This window comes from Ammodytes marinus, assembly GCF_949987685.1.
Source record: "Ammodytes marinus genome assembly, chromosome: 14".
NCBI classification, from domain to species: Eukaryota; Metazoa; Chordata; class Actinopteri; order Uranoscopiformes; family Ammodytidae; genus Ammodytes; species Ammodytes marinus.
This window is the reverse complement of record NC_137218.1, coordinates 2,131,549-2,149,048: the sequence shown is the minus strand read 5'-3', so window position 1 is coordinate 2,149,048 and position 17,500 is coordinate 2,131,549. Positions and strand designations below refer to the sequence as shown.

The 17,500-nt window shown below is 37.8% G+C and overlaps 2 protein-coding genes across 2 annotated transcripts in view; one reads left to right on the top strand and one right to left on the bottom strand.

Moving 5' to 3' along the window:
- ap4m1 (adaptor related protein complex 4 subunit mu 1) overlaps positions 1 to 2,945 on the bottom strand; it is a 16,365-nt gene extending 13,420 nt beyond the window's left edge. Inside the window, exons 1-5 of the mRNA XM_080041016.1 lie at positions 2,713 to 2,945; positions 2,096 to 2,157; positions 1,337 to 1,422; positions 964 to 1,070; positions 23 to 119 (exon numbers count right to left, since the gene is read on the bottom strand). Coding sequence (XP_079897142.1) covers positions 23 to 119; positions 964 to 1,070; positions 1,337 to 1,422; positions 2,096 to 2,153 — 348 coding nt within the window. The 5' untranslated portion in view covers positions 2,154 to 2,157; positions 2,713 to 2,945. The remainder of the gene's footprint in view (positions 1 to 22; positions 120 to 963; positions 1,071 to 1,336; positions 1,423 to 2,095; positions 2,158 to 2,712) is intronic.
- A 411-nt stretch (positions 2,946 to 3,356) lies between these two features.
- On the top strand, positions 3,357 to 12,099 carry rbmx2 (RNA binding motif protein X-linked 2). The gene is made up of 8 exons (XM_080040994.1): positions 3,357 to 3,434; positions 4,064 to 4,179; positions 7,051 to 7,102; positions 7,630 to 7,759; positions 8,619 to 8,796; positions 9,284 to 9,656; positions 10,441 to 10,512; positions 10,997 to 12,099. Exons 1-8 carry the CDS (start codon positions 3,430 to 3,432, stop codon positions 11,082 to 11,084), a joined length of 1,014 nt encoding a protein of 337 aa, XP_079897120.1. The 5' UTR covers positions 3,357 to 3,429; the 3' UTR covers positions 11,085 to 12,099.
- The last annotated feature ends 5,401 nt before the right edge of the window (positions 12,100 to 17,500 follow it).

The window sequence follows — 17,500 nt, the reverse complement described above, 5'->3', positions numbered from 1 at the left end:
AGTCTTTTAACTTCTCACTCACCACGACCTCGTCCAGCAGTTCGTAGATTAAAGCAAAGTTCATCTGAACAGATTTCTCAGACAGAGATCCACAGTAGTCTTTAACCAGAGCTGCCAACCTGGGGACACATGTAGATAAACATTATACATTTTATTACCAGTTGGCAGTTAAACCTGCAGTGTGTAGAATTTTGGGTTTTATTTCCTAGCAGATTTTGTAGAAAGTAATTCTAATATCCATAAGTACATTTAATTTAGTGCATAATAGCTGAAAAAAATTTTTTGAATTATTATTTTTTCCCTTAGAAAGGGTCTCATATATGTCCATATTTCTGCATATTTTGGACCAAGGCCTAGTGCCGCCATCTTGAAAGTGTCACAGTTGGAATGTCATCAGGTGCATTGTTTAAAATGTAGAATTGTTCTTGTCCTTGAAGGCCACTGTAGCTTCTGTTATTATTCAAAAGGGTTGGGGTTACCCAGGGAGTGTTGCATTCTAGAACTTTGTAGAACTTTCTTGATGATGTCATATTACACACTTCACCTTTAATCAACAAATATATTATGACATGATGACTATTACAGGTTAGGTTCAGACTTTATTGAGTAAACAACTAAATGCGCCTTTAAAAGACGACATTTAAAATAATGAACAGAACACATTCATGATCAATAATATTTATAAATATTATTCCAAAGAATTCCAACTTTTACTAATGACTCTTGAAGTATCTACGAGGAACTTTTAAATATATTTCTGAAACAGTCTCATTTTTTCCTCTGATGATCATAAATTACATGTAACAGCAAACGAGACCATCTGTGCAAAGAATGCTATTTTTATATAGTTTTTCTTAATGCCTTTGTCGTGGGTATATACGCTCACCCAGGAACAACAGCTGGCGTGGTGAAAACACCTAAGGGTAAATAAATAAATAACTAAATGTATATAAACACCTTTACCTGTTGAGGAACTCTATGACGGTGAAGGGGGAGGAGTCAGCTGTAGTCGTGGCGACCCAGTAAAGCCCGCCCTGACGCACGTGAACGAAGTCCAGATCTTTGTGAGTCTGAAGAAAAACACAAACACAACAAAAGGTTTGTAAATAAGACTGACATGTAAGGCTTAATTTGAATGTCACACACACACACACACACACACACACACACACACACACACACACACAATCAATCAATCACCCACCCTTCACACACACACACACACACACAACATAGAGCCACACAAACGCACACTCACTCACTCACTCACTCTGTCTGTCTGTCTCTCTCTCTCTCTCTTTCTCTCACTCACTCACTCACTCTCTCACTGTGTTACCATAACGACTGGAGGCTGGTCTCCGGTCAGGGCTGTGACCTTTTCATAGAAAACGCCGACGATGTCATTTCCTGCTCCTCCACGGACTGAAGGGGACGTTAAGAATTCATATTTATTTAGGACAAAACCAGTTGTATTACATTTTCTCTAATATCTAATACAGTATATACAGCTCTGGAAAAAATGAAGAGACTAGTCTGGATTTTCTTGCTCTTAATGACAAAAACATTTATTGGAATTTGGTAGAAATGTTGTCAGTAGTTTATATTATAAAACCAAAATGTCCATTCTACTCAAACATATGCATATAAATAGTAAAACGAGAGACACTGAACATTTGGAGTGGTCTCTTCATTTTTTCAAGGCTGCCCTTTGAGAGGAAAATCTGATATTTTGAGGTGACACCATACGCATGCTTATTATGTACTGTATATGGCCTCTTATCTATAGTTTTTTTTGTTATTGTCAAAAAAAAATCTTAATCAAAAATTAAAAATATTTTTTCAGTTATTTTCTTTAAAAGTTATTTTCAATCGTTTTGATGTTTCTTGTATCTACAGGGGGATGAATAGAGGATAGAACTGAAGAAAAACTGATCTTCTGTGGTGACACAAAATCAAATGTATATTTTGTATTTGGCCCCAAAAAACAACAGTTTTTTCAGTTTTTTTGTTCTTTCTATCTGATATTTTCATTAAAAAAATTGTTTTCAATAATGTTGATGTATCTTGTAGCTACAGGGGGATGAATAGAGGATACAGTCTTTGTAGATGAGGTGGTCGCCCTTCGAGGACAAGATGAAGAACTGGGAAATCATCCTGCTGAGAAACAACAACACACAAAAACAATATATTATTTTATTTTTATTTTACAATTACAACAAAATCAGTCAGGAATACTTCACTCTGATTAATCAATTATTTTAAACTTTATTTTCAGTTTTCCCAAATGAAGAAATATACAGTAAATAAAATTATATGTGGAAATATAAAATACAAAATGAAAATGCAATTTAAATAATTGTCTGATTTGCCCTTGCCCCATGTATATACGGGAACCGCCTTCCATTCCGACGTAAAACAACTTATACGGACTAATTATTTACCTTTTAATTAATAATTTTAAATATCTACAATGTTCAGCTTTACTGTGGATAATTTGACATGAGGAAAGTCTGAATTAACTTGTGCCGAATTCATCGTCAGGTCCAAACGAGTCAGGAAAATCCTTCAACATGTTCTTAACCTGATTATTGTAGCTTGAAAACGATCAAAAATGAATTACATAGGATAAAGTTGTAAAATAGTTCAGGCGACAACAATGAGCATGCGAAGATACTTGTTACTACGTATATACATGTCTGTAACTGTACTTACCCTCAGTGAAACACCGGTAAATCCTTTGAAATGATAGATTACATATATATTTATTTATTCTATTATACAGGTATTTGTTACTACGCCATGAATGGTAAATAAAGCTAGTTATATGCTGCTATCGGTGGCTTGGAATAATATGATAACATAGCTACCAAAATACCTATAAACGCCTTCTATAACAGCAACTAAAACCTCAAATAATCCAAATGAGAGTATACCATGATACACTACATAACACGGGTCTATTTTACGAATAAAACAGTTAAATTAAGTATTAAAAGGTCCAGTGAAATGTAATTTTAAAGTCTGTTATTAGCATTAGCTTTCTTTCTGCCCTCTCAACGGTCTCAACTGACAGACTGTTGTAATGTTTACAAACCGGGTCAAAAGAAAATGGCGGAAAGTTTCACAGCGCCATCTAATGCACGGGCGGATACATCAAATGTTTTTACGGTTTTTACGCTAAATAATATATATTTTGTGTGAGATACATATCTGTTAAATACCCAAGATTGTTTTTGGGTATCAGATGTCTTTATTTAACGTTTAAACATTATTTTGTTGGGTTATTCAGTCGCATAAACACAAGTTTAGTGTAGTAAAACCATCCAAACAGCAGGCGGCAAAAGAGGCGAGAATCAATACGGAAGTCCGGAAGTACAATTTTTTTCGACCACAGCAGCATCCGCTTCTGTCCAGTAAACACGTCTCACCATGAAGTAAGTTAACTATTCCACATTTAAATCATTGTATACGTTTTTATATACCATTCGGCTTTCATTCATACTCTCAAACAAGCATATATCCCTAGATTTACGCCTAAACGGCTAACCAGTGCTAACAGCTATCTAATGCTACATGTGTTTACATGTGTATTCGAGCGGCGCCGAATCCCATTCAAATAAGTCACAATTCAACATCTATTTTTAATCGGCGTGTAAAAATACGCTATCAAACCTCACATCTAACATTGTAATAAAGCATTAACAGCATATTTTAAGTATTCGGCATAGAAAAATCAGTTTGTATTTGACTATTTAATTGAAAATAATTATGAGTAGTTCATGTTATGGTTTGTCACGACCAGTTTTTGTGAGATAGGATGGTTTTAAATTCAACATTTAGAGACTGATTAGTGTCTGAATCCTTACCTTTGTAAGAAATACATTCACCAGTCTCTCATATGTGTACTTTTCCTCTTAAGGCGAGATACTGCAGGCAAAATCTTTGTTTTCTTCTAGCACTGGAAAAAATTTGAGTCTGGAAATGTATGGAATTCTGAAGTGGAAAATGATGTATATAGTAATCCTGCAAATCATGACAAGTGAATGTTTGTGTCTGTTTTCAGTCCGTTGACGAAGGTGAAACTGATCAACGAACTGAATGAGCGCGAGGCCAAACTGGGCGTGAAGGACACCGTCTCCTGGCATCTAGAATACAAAGACAGCGCGTGGATATTCATCGGTAAATATATCTGCCTTTTATGTTGTTATTTGTGTGTGTGTGTGTGTGTGTGTGTGTGTGTGTGTGTGTGTGTGTGTGTGTGTGTGTGTGTGTGTGTGTGTGTGTGTGTGTGTGTGTGTGTGTGTGTGTGTGTGTGTGTGTGTGTGTGCAGGGGCGTAGCACCAAATTCTGGGCCCCTATACAAAAAGTCCTGATGGGCCCCCTGAAAAGCGGTCTTACAATACACATGTCTCTCTGAGCCAGACAACTCCACAATATTTCATCTGATGAATGACCAAATCATTACTTTTACCAGTGTTTCCCCCAGAATATGTCTTAGTCAAGGTGGTCACAGGAGGCGCGGCGCAAAGCGCCGCGGCGAAAATTTTGGGGGTATTTTGCTCAAAGATGCCAATGCGCACTATAGAAATAAACAACTGTTTATTTGAATACAGATGTGCAATTTTGTTTGCTATGTGCAAGTATAATTTTACAGACAGTACAAAACACAATTAAAGAAAACTTCTACTGTTTTTGTGCAATACTATGCAGACACACTAAATACAAATAATAGACCATACACTTGTGTAGGCACATCAAGTGCAAATTAAACTTTTTAAAGTTCCTTTATGGATGGGGGGCTGTGATTATTGTGGACAATAGGCCTACTGTGATGCGATAGCCTATAATTAATTAATGGTTATTATTAGCCTACTTGCTTGATTTCTTTTTAAATACAGGTTGTTTTGGAACATGTCTTTCCCAATTTAAAACATAAAAATAAAGCAGCATTGAAAATTCAGAAAATCAATCTTGTTGGCCTACACTAGCATGCTGTTCTACAAATAACTCAATAGTTGAAATAATAAATACAATGTGTTTTCCCCTTAAAATGTCGAAATGCATTTCAAAGGCAGTAACAGTGTGGCACTTCTTTAAACTTACTGAAACTTGCCTGGGCCATCACTCTCATGTATTCATCAGACTTTTCTTTGCGCTGTCTGAGCTGATAGATAGGTTGTGTTGCCACAGTGATGTGGAGTCTTAAACTGTTCTAGCTTTGCCAGCACTTATTTCTGTACAGCTAAATATCCCCATAGAAACATCGCTGCGTTTATTTTCGCCACCAGTTCAATTCAATGTTGGCTTGCTCCTGCTTACTCTCCCGCATACATGGCTTAGTCATGCGCAGGCCCCTGATCTCCTTGCAAGGGTCAGGGGCCTATCACGAGCCAGTCAATTATTTCTTTTTTTGGAATGGCATTGTTCAGGGCCTTCAAAGATCGGGGCCACACATTTAGCTTGTTTAAAAAAAAAAAAAAAAAAAAAAAAAAAAAAAATTTTTTTTAATGGGCCCCCCTCTGCCTTGGGCCCCCCCACGACTGTATACTAGGGTTGCTGAAATTTCCCGAAATGGCCCCTTTTCAAATCCCGGGATTTCAGAGCTCCTCACGGGATTTCCCGGGATTTCCCGTTGAAACCATTATTGCCCTTTAATACTACTTTAATGGGACTAAATCAATGCCAATAGATAAATATGCAGCAGAACACCGCTATATTACATCACGTTTTATTTCTACTTAAATAACATGAAGAAAAGCCATTCAAATTAGGCAAAATATTTTCCAGAAGTTAAATAGGCCTATTGAAAACGGTGTTTTTATGAAGAAAATACGAAAAATGTTTCACAGAGGTTCAATATCAAAACATGGCCAAAAAACGGTGTTCGGCGAACAAATGTATTTCAAACAATCTATTTTTATTTCTATGAACGAAATCAGTTTAAATTGAATATTTTCCAAAGGATAGGCAAATAACAAAAAATGCACTACCGATTGCTCTTAACGTGTGAAATAAGACATGACAGAACTAACAGCCTATTCAAACTGACACGCTAAGCAAGATTACTTTCCAGCTTTCCTTTCTTTTATTTTCATGAAGTGTGACTTCAAGAAACATGCTCAGCCTGTTTCTGAGCTTTGTCACGAACTGACCGCACACCGAGAACGCTCTTTCTTCCACGGACGTCGGCTGTATGGTGGAAAGTGCAGAGTAGAGCTGCTGCAGGTGTTTGGGTCGCTCTTTGGTTGCCTCGAAGAGCGCAAACTCGTTTGAAATTATTTTGTGGAGGTCATTCCCATACTTCTGGTCTGGCTCGGGACATTGCATGCAGTCATTAGCCTCGTTCGACTTGGAGCCGTCTTGCTCAGACCTGCGCAACTATGAAGCCCGTCTTGCTGAGCGCACAACAAAAATGCTGTGCGCTCAGCAAGCCGAGCGTCATAATTGCGCAGGTCTGAGCAAGACGGCGACATCTCTAACGAGGCTAATGACTGCCTGCTGCAGATGTGCAGTAAGGCTCTGGGTCATCGTCTGCTCGCTTGGCTCTGGCTGATACGCATATTCTTGGGTATCATCAGACTCTTCCTCGGACACAGCACTTTCAGTATTGTAGAGGCGCTGGTATTTCGTATGCCTGCCTGTCTAAATAATATTTAAAAATATATCCCCCCTCAAAAAAAACGAAAAAAAAAAAAAAACGGGAGGACGGGTCCCGCGGCCAATTTCCGGTACTCCCGGACTGACTCATTTCACGGGAATCCCGAAATCCCGGGACCCGTCCAGCAACCCTACTGTATACCTTGTCTACCCAGTCCGTCGGCCCTGTGTGTGTGTGTGTGTGTGTGTGTGTGTGTTTTACGAGGCAACACCAGTTTGTAAACGCTGCTATACTGAGAAATACACAGAGTTTTGTGGAGCTGATAATAGGCTTAATCAACTTTGTGTCAACTCATTTGACGATGGCTTGAATGTAACCAACATTAATTTATATAAAAATGTTACGCACTGTTGCTTTAAGAGAGAATAAAGTCTGTTTTGTTTTTTTTACAGGTGGATTTCCTTACGAGCTGACTGAAGGCGACATCATCTGTGTTTTCTCCCAGTACGTACATTTTAACACTTAATTTATTTATTATCTTCCCACACTTTCTAAGAGCTCCTGAACTCACCTTTCCTTATATTTGAGTTTTTTAGGGATGTCAAGCGATTAAAAAAAAAAACTATAGAAACGCGATTAATCTGCGTTAATTTTTTTTTTAACGCATATTTTTTTCTGTGATTAATTAATCGAAATTAACGCGTTAGTTTGACAGCCCTCGTTTTTTATTTTTTTATTTAAATACTAATACTTTATTTTTATTTATTTTTTTAGAGAGAGATCATAAACACAGAACTAAAAAAAATAACACAAAAATAAAATAAACAACTAACATGGCGTACTCTACTTTACAGGTTTCTAAGGACATTGTTTAAACTATAAATGTTAAGCAGAAAATAAAAAGTCAACGAGGTGTCATGTAGGTCCCTTCAGTACTGTTATATAGTCCAGGAAAGGCTGACATATCTGTTTAAACTTCTCTGCTTTCCCTGAAATCTCATATTTATTGCATTTATTTTTATATTTTTCAGATATGGAGAAATCGTTAATATAAACCTTGTGCGTGATAAGAAAACAGGGAAGTCTAAAGGATTCTGTTTCATCTGCTACGAGGATCAGAGGAGCACCATACTGGCTGTGGACAACTTCAACGGCATCAAGGTAACAGATAGACAGACAGACAGACAGACAGACATACACCAGGACGGACAGACAGACGGACGGGCGGACGGACGGACAGACGGACAGACACACACCAGGACGGACAGACAGACAGACAGACAGACAGACAGACAGACGGACAGACACACACCAGGACGGACAGACAGACAGACAGACAGACAGACAGACAGACGGACAGACAGACAGACAGACGGACGGACAGACAGACAGACGGACAGACAGACAGACAGACGGACAGACAGACAGACACACACACAATACTTCTTTTATAGTCAAATTAACTTACAAAGCAGAACTAGGGCTGCCATAGGATAATTCTTTTTTTGGCGTCAATCGCATTTTTTAAAATGTCGTGATTAAATTAGTAATTAGTAATATTTAGCATTTCACAAAATTTTTTATTCCATACAAACTTCGTAAAGCAATTTTAACCAGTGTATCCTGGTTGGGAATCTAAGTACTTTTGGTGATATTTCAATTGCTGTGTGTGTGTGTGTGTGTGTGTGTGTGTGTGTGTGTGTGTGTGTGTGTGTGTGTGTGTGTGTGTGTGTGTGTGTGTGTGTGTGTGTGTGTGTGTGTGTGTGTGTGTGTGTGTGTGTGTGTGTGTGTGTGTGTGTGTGTGTGTGTGTGTGTGTGTGTGTGTGTGTGTGTGTGTGTGTGTGTGTGTGTGTGTGTGTGTGTGTGTGTGTGTGTGTGTGTGTGTGTGTGTGTGTGTGTGTGTGTGTGTGTGTGTGTGTGTGTGTGTGTGTGTGTGTGTGTGTGTGTGTGTGTGTGTGTGTGTGTGTGTGTGTGTGTGTGTGTGTGTGTGTGTGTGTGTGTGTGCCTGTCTCTCTCTCAGATTAAAGGCCGTACTATCCGTGTGGACCACGTTAAAGACTACAAACCTCCCAAAGAGCACGAGGACATTGATGACATCACCAAACAGCTGAGAGACGAAGGCTGCGCTCCCAAAGCCTCCGACGCCCTGGAGGACTCAGAGGAGGAGGACGAAATACCAACGAAGAAGAGCAAGAAAGGTGACCTCACTTCCTGTTTATCGTATGTTTAAAGGTGCTACGAGGAACTTTTAAATATTTCTGAAACAGTCTAATTTTTCCTCTGATGATCATAAATTACATGTAACAGCAAACGAGACCATCAGTGCAAAGAATGATATTTTTATATAGTTTTTCTTAATGCCTTTGTCATGGGTATATACGCTCACCCAGGAACAACAGCTGGCGTAGAAATTGTTGTCTGATATTGTTAACATTCACAGAGCCAAACCAAACTGTGGGCCCTTCTGCTGTAAACAACAACAGTGAAACAGTAACTTTTAAAGAAGCTGTTTTAACTTTGTTTGTTTATTCAGTTATGAGAATAACCTTAGACATTTTTCACTTCTCTGACACAGCCAAAGTTACGCACTGCACCTTTTAAAGTGGTTTTCAGATTCCCTGATAAACACTAGTAAAACAACACTCTTTTTAATCCTAACCCTTTTCACTGTTTTTCTGCCTCCAGACAAGAAAGAGAAGAAGAAAAAGAAGAAAGAAAAGAAGGAGAAGAAGAGAGAGAAAGAGAGAGAGAGGGCGAAATCCTCCTCTTCCTCCTCCTCTCCTTCTCCTCCGCGAGTCTCTCCATCCGTCCAAGTGAAAGAGGAAAAACAAGACGCCGCTTATGACAAATACAACCAGAGGGGGGCGCCATCAAGACAACAAACACACACACAACAACCGCGGCCGCTGTCAAGACAACCACGTTCCAGATCTCCGCCGGTTAAACAAGAGAACGGAGGGAGAGAGAGAGAGAGGCAGGAAGAAAGGAGGAGAGACGGAGAGAGAGAGAGAACGAGAGAGACACACAGAGAGAACGATAGAAGGCGAGATACAGACAGGTGAGAATTTTTTTCTACTTTAAGCAGTGGAAATATGTCTACAAAGTACTAACAAGTTGTCACGTGTAAGATATAGTTTTTACGTTTTTGGCTCCGAATTTTGGTTACATTAGCGATCCAGTTTAGCTAACTTCCTGTCAGTTACTGCAGTTAGCAGTCCCCTCGCTCGTCCCTACGTCACCACATTAATGCACTGCGGTCTTCAAGCAGTGAGTTATCTAGCATCATCTCAGATCCATAAGTGTGATAAAACATGATAAAAACCATCAAAACAGACATTGGGAAGGATTTTTACCTGCTCCGCCATTGTAGGCGCATACACATTCACCCATCTGTTGCTCTGGCGTGCACCGGCAGTGAGACCATGGAGTGTATATACTATATATGAGTGAGACGAGTGTTGGTTTGTAGCGTTCTCTCTTCTGATTGGATAAAAATTTCGGGATACTACAATAAGTTTATTTGCCAATTACATGCAAAGCAGCTGACTGAGAGATCGGCTTTATGAATCGCGCACATTATGTAAGTGATCACTGTATGAATAAAGAGCGATTTTACACTTATATTAACATAAATAAACATTATGTAAGTGATCACTGTATGAATAAAGAGCGATTTAACACTTATATTAACATAAATAAACCGCATACTTCACCTTTAATGTAAATGTAATCCTTACAATCTTTTGTATTTTTTTTTATCCACACAACCTGCATAATTAAAAATAAAAATAAATGTTAAGGTCCTCTATATATTTATAATATGTTATATTTCTGTTGCCTAGAGACGGAGACTATGAGAGAAAGAGAGAAAACGATGGAGACAGAGAAAGCAACAGAAGACGAGACACAGAGAGGTGAGAATTCTTTCCTTTACAGCATTTTAAAACATTATCGACCAGTTATGGGCGACTGTGGCTCAGGTGGTAGAGCAGGTCGGCCGATGATCAAAGGGTTGGAGGTTCGATCCCCGCCCTGCCACCTGTGTCATGGTTGTTGTGTCCTTGGGCAAGACACTTCACTCGTGTGAATGTCGATAGTTAGCCTGCTGCTATCTGTGTATGTGTGAGTGTGTAAATGGTAACGTGGGAAAGGAAAACAGGTCTCCCTTGAAAAAGAGTCTTCGGTCTCAATGGGATTTACCTGTAGAAATAAAGGTTGAAATAAAACCACGCTCTTACATGGATCTGGGCGTTTTTTTTCTTAATTTTTTTTATTTCAAATTTGTTTCTTTTTAAATTTTCCTTTTGTATGTATGTTTATAATAATAAGAATTAATTATATTATATGTGTTTTTTGGTTGTTTTTATTAATAAATGTATAATGAATCTATTCCAACAGAGACGGAGAATATGAGAGGAGACGAGAGAGTGACCGCGACAGAGACAGACGGAGAGACACGGACAGAGAGCGACATCGCAAACACTGAAAGATCTGAAAAGTTCAAAATGTGCTAAAAAAGTTAAATACTCCCTATGTTCCAATCCCCATCCTTTTCTGCTATTTAGTATGACCAGGAAAAGATTTACCCTGCGTTCCAAATCTCATACTCTTTCTTTTTTCTATTCTACATACTACATCTGACCGTAAAAATAATCTAGTTAGCATGCAGTATGCATACTATTGGGACATACTTTTGATTGTGGGTGAGAATCACCCAAATAGGATGCTGTTATTTCTTACCATACTAAATCTGGCCACAAGAATCAGGACATCCTAAATCTTTTTTCTACCAAACTAAATAGCAGAAAGTATGGGGATTGGAACGCAGGGTTAGTGTCCCAATACATGATGTCAGATGCAGCACGCTGAAAAATACCCAGATGTCCTACTACATCCGGTGGAGATTTTTTTAGTGTTGAAACCAGCAGCTTTATGGAGGTTCTGACCCACAATCCACTGCAGCAGAAGTTACATCACATGGACTGAGCCTCCCAGTGAAAACAACCAGCGATGATATACGAAACAGGCAAATTCAAGGAGCCATGTTAGGATGCAATAAATAAGTTAAAGTAGGTCCCAATTGTAGCATACTGCATCCTAACTAGATGCTGTTTATGATCAGCTGTAGTGTTTAGAATAGAGAGAAGAACGAGATTTGGATCGCAGGGACAATTTACTACATCTTTCAGACTGTATTTGGTTAATGATAAATATCATCTTCCCTCCACCGCCCTCTAGAGGCTGAAGAGTACATTACATAAACTGCATCAGTCTGTATAAAGTGATTTTCTTTTTGCCGTTTTGTCAAATTTGAGCAGAAAATGTGTTTCTTAATAAAACAAAGAAAATATTTGTATCAGTGTTTGTTTTTGATGGTGGATGTTATATTCACCAGATGGTTAGTCAGATGGCTGACTCCTACACTTGATTTCACTTTAGCTGATTTAGATGTATTCTTGGTGAATAGAAATACTGTATTCAGTCTTTACCACAATGCATAAATAAATGAATAAATCCTAACCATTTCCTGATGCTTACTTTTCACAAATTGTATCGCAAAACACAAACACTTTGTTAACTGAAATGTATTAAATGATTCTTGATGTTGAACACAAATGTATTAGGGCCACGGGGAAGAAAAAAGAAGGAAAAGAAAGAGGGAAGAAAGAAATAAAATAAAAAAAATTCCCATTATGCAAGTCTTTATTCTCAAAGTGCATAATAAAAACAACTTCCCTGTGGCCCAATACTCTTCCGTATGAATGAGACACACGCACGCACGCACGCACGCACGCACGCACGCACGCACGCACGCACGCACGCACACACACACACACACACGCGCGCACACACGCGCACACACACACACACACACACACACAGAGAAACAAACTGCAACCGTTTATTATAAAAACACAGAACAGAAATAATTCATCAAAACAACTTCCTCGTATCAGACAACGGAAAAATATTTAAACTTTTCATTTTTTACAAACGACTTGAGATTCTTTTAAAATGTTCTGCTGCAAAGAAAACAAAAAAATAAAAAAAAAAACCTGGTGACATGAAAGAAAACGGCTGATTTTATATAAATTGTTTTAAAGCCAATTAATCAAAAATTTAAGACATATTTGGGGAGTTTATTTTCTTATGGGAAAATATGAAAGAAAAATAAATATTAATATGTTTTTTTTTCTTTTACATTTTTTTGATTAGGAGGGACAGCGCACATTATTAAACATAAGCACCAAAAGCTCAACATTTAAATGTGCCAGATTTAGGCATGCAGGCTCATTTTCACCTTGTGGTTGGACAATATTTTTCCAGTAATTTTTCTCAACTAATTTAATTTTTTAAATATTTTTTAAAGCTCTGCCAATAATGAAATAACCTCTTAAAATTCAGCAAAAAGTTATAACCTTATTAGCTTTTTTTTTTACATTAAAAAAATAAAAAAATAATGCATTTCTTTTTGCAGCAGAAACAGTAAAATAACAAAAAGAAAAATCAGAAAAAGTTGTAAAAATGTACTTGTAAAAAAAAAATCTCTTAACAGTCAAATATAAACACAAACAATTCAAAATCATTACAAGGGATTAACGCAGCAGCACTGAGTATTTACTCTTCTGTTAGCGGAGCGGCTAAGTGCTTATTTTCATCAGAGTCTTTCAGTTGACGATACAAGCGTGAACATTGGCATGAGCATGAGTGTCCATGGGTCACTTGACAAGAAAATGATCATTTGAGACATTTGAAATTGTGAATTTGTAAATGTCTCATAGAAATGTATTGGGTTTTTTCATTAAATTATTATTATTTTTTTCGGGCGCTCCGGTGGCGTAGTGGATAGAGTGCGTACCATATTGGCTCCGGCCTTCGTTGCAGTGGTCGCGGGTTCGAATCCGACCCGTGGACCTTTACTGCAGGTCATCCCCCCTATCTCTCTCTCTGTGTCTCAACTCTGTACTATCTAATAAAGCTTGAAAATGCCAACAAAAAAAAAAATCTTCATATTTCGTCTCGGACAATTTTCTTGTCAGGTACCCCATGGAGACTCATGCTCATGCCAATTTTCACGCTTGTATCACAAATTGAAAGATTGTAGCACTTAAAGGCCTACTTCACCGGTTTGAATATGAAGGTGTATTGAATTCTGAGATCCTATGTAGTATAAATGTGCGAAAAAAATTGAAATCGGTTCATCCTAGCCTGAGAAAAGGCAGAAAGAGTGTTTTTTTTAACCCTATATTTCTCTTTCTCGTGACATCACAGAAAGAGAAATATAGGGTTAAAAAAAAACTTTCTTTGTAAATATTACTGTGATGTCTTTTACTGTGACATCACAGTAATATTTACAAAGTAAGTTTTTTTTTGTTTGCACATTTATACTACATAGGATCTCAGAATTCAATACACCTTCATATTCAAACCGGTGAAGTAGGCCTTTAACCGCTCCACTATGTTTAGTTATTTTGATTTTGTTTTTGTAATTTTTTATTTTTTTCTTAGAAAATATACCGTTATTAAAACTTTATTTACAATATTTTTTTCAAACATTTGTAGAAAGTCGGCGGAGTGAAAAGTGTAGAGTGGAAGTGATTAAGAGACGGCGGCGTTTTCCTTTCCTCTGACAATCGGAGTTAAGATTAAAGACTCGATTTACAGCTCTGGAAAAAATGAAGAGACCACTCCAAATATCTAGTGTCTCTCGTTTTACTCTTTATAGGCATATGTTTGAGTAGAATGAACATTTTGGTTTTTATTCTACAAACTACTGACAACATTTCTACCAAATTCCCCCCAAAAAATATTGTCATTAAAGAGCATTTCCATTAAGTAACGTAGAGATGAAGATTGAAGAAAAATCCAGACTGGTCTCTTCATTTTTTCCAGAGCTGTATATATATTTTTTAAACATATACTGAAAATAACAAATATAGCTTTTAGAAACATAAGGGAGACTATTCGAAACAATTAAACCTCCTTAAAAGTTATAAAAGCAGCAGAAAGTGAAAGATTTGGTCACAAAAAAAATGACAGTAAAACGAACGAGAAGACACTTGTTTATGTATTTCATTTGTCTTATTTTGAAGGTCAAAAACTACGGAGTCCCAGAGTGTTCATAAAAGAGAAAGAGAAAAGTATATTGAGACCTCTTTTTACTGCAACAAGAACAACGCAACAGGTACAAACCAGATAAAGTTTGTTCCAAATTGTTTATTAATTTGTGGCCACGAGGACGTACAACTCATTACATTTCTGCAATCCTTACAAATAAAAGTGTAAAATATTATTATCCGATCAACACTTAAAAAACAATTTAACCGAAAGTGTCTCATCTGCGCAGCTGCAGAGTTTCATTAAAACTAACTGTATCTTGTACAACAACTCAATAGCATTTCCAGTTCTCAATGTAGTAAAACGTGGCCTCAATAAACTCATTTTTCAATTTTGTCCCCTCCGAGTCTCTGTACAAACCTCAATACTTGCTGCAGAGTTTCATTAAAAACTTGGGAACGAACTGTATCTCCTGCACACTCAATTGCATTTCCAGTGCTTAATGTAGTAAAGCATGGCCTCAATAAAAATAAACTAAAATGTTCTCCTTTTTGTCCCCTCTGAGGCTCCGTAGAAAACTGTTTTTGATTTGATTTTAGTGGAAGGAAAACGCCGCCGTGGTCTGAGGGGTTTAGCGGTTAAAGTTACAGACGTGTCATTGCTAGAGGTATTTAACTGCTTCATCAGCTGCTACGAAGAGTCTTAAAAGTGCAGTGTGTAGTTTCAGAGGAGGGGGTTTGTTTACATTCACAGAGCCTGCAGTTAGTTTACTAAACATATTTTCTCTACATGTAATTCTTAGTATTAAATAATTCTATCATCATAAATCAAAATTATTCTGAGGAACCTGGAACCAAACGTAAGACTAGAATATGTTTGTAAACCAAACTGTGGGCCCTGCTGCTGTAAACAACAACAACAGTGAAACAGTAACTTTTCAGGAAGCTTTCTAACTTCAAACAGTGTTCCAGGGATCACATTTTCCCTGTGAGGAAAGTTTGTTTATTTCAGTTATGAGAATATACCTTAGAAAATGTTTCACTTCTCTGACACACACCAAAAGTTACACACTGCACCTTTAAAAAGCCAGGAATGTTGGGAAATCTACCGTCCAGCGTGTCTCAGAGGCTTTACACCGTTTTATCATCTATTCATATATACATATATATAGGAAGTAGCTGTAGAAAAATTAAGGCGTTCTCAGCGAAATGAGGAATTTCACTGTTTTTCTGTATCTGAGTTTAAAGGAGGTTTGAGGGTTAACGGCAGCCAAGTCCTACCAGACCATCGTACTTCATTTCATTTGTACAGAAGGTCTGGAATCACTCAATTGACAAACGTAAACTCACTTGAAGGCGGGTTGTCTGTTGAAGTTTAAAAACTATTGGATCTGCCCAGTGCCACTCTGGATCTGCCAACCAATCACATAACGTTTGGTCGTGATGTACAGTATATTGTAGCACTTATCTGATCCACTATAAGTGTCCAGCAACTGTTTAAAACACAAGGACAGAATGTGAAGTAAAGGGGCGCCCTTAGCTCAGTTGGCAGGGCGTCCCCCCCCCCCCATGGGCCTCGGCCAGCAGCGGACCCGGGTTCGATTCCAGCCCGCGGTCGTTCTCTGCATGTCACTCCCCTCTCTGCCCCATTTCAACAACAAAAAAAATTGAAGTAATAAAAATGTAAAAACTAACTCAGGTTGGCTCAGTGGAGGATAGTTTGTCCATGTTTCATCTGACACACTCTCAGAGGCAGACACCCCTTTCAGCGCCTGAGAAAACTGCTTTAAAATTATTATTCCCATATCGTTAGCCTGATAGCATAATTGCCTAAGTCATATTTTAAGGGTTATAGAGTAGGGTAAAGTAGATGTAGATGTAGAATAGAGTAGATGTAGAGTAAAAGTAGAGTAGAATAAATATGATTTAGGCAATTATGCTATGAGGCTAAGGATATACCCCTCAATTGGTCTCGCGAGGATAAATAAAAGTTAAATGAAATGAAATTAAATATGTCTCCAGTGACCGTTTAAAAGACAAAGACAGAATGTGTCAGTCAACACCATAAAAATCTCCATCTTGCCTTGTGTCAGTTGTTGTACCGTCTGTTGCTCCGTTTATCAGTACACAGAGATCGTCATGGTGATCCCAAATGTTTGCATATCGCTTCAAATGTTTGTTTTATTCCTCAGCGACATTTTAAAGGTGGAGTCAGTGATTCTGGAGGACGCTTGTTGTCCAAAATCACTTGTTTTTCTTCAAAATCAGTGAATATCTCCTCATGATCCACTACCTGTCTGTACTGTGTGTGCTATGAAAGAAAATCCAGTGTTAATATACAACCTAGGCTCTGTAAACTGGTATGTAAACAAAAGGGGAGGCCCACCGTAGCTACTGCAGCAACATGCCTTTTTACAGAGAGCTGAGGCTGTGTATTAAACCTGCAGTGTGTAGAATTTTGGGTTTTATTTCCTAGCAGATTTTGTAGAAAGTAATTATAATATCCATAAGTACATTTAATTTAGTGCATAATAGCTGAAAAAAATGTTTTCTCTTAGAAAGGGTCTCATATATGTCCATATTTCTGCATATTTTGGACCAAGGCCTAGTGCCGCCATCTTGAAAGTGTCATAGTTGGAATGTCATCAGGTGCATTGTTTAAAATTTAGAATTGTTCTTGTCCTTGAAGGCCACTGTAGCTTCTGTTATTATTCTAAAGGGTTGGGGTTACCCAGGGAGCGTTGCATTCTCGAACTTTGTAGAACTTTCTTGATGATGTCATATTACACACTGCACCTTTAACACTGGATTTGTTTCCCAGTGCAGACAGGTAGAGTACCATAAC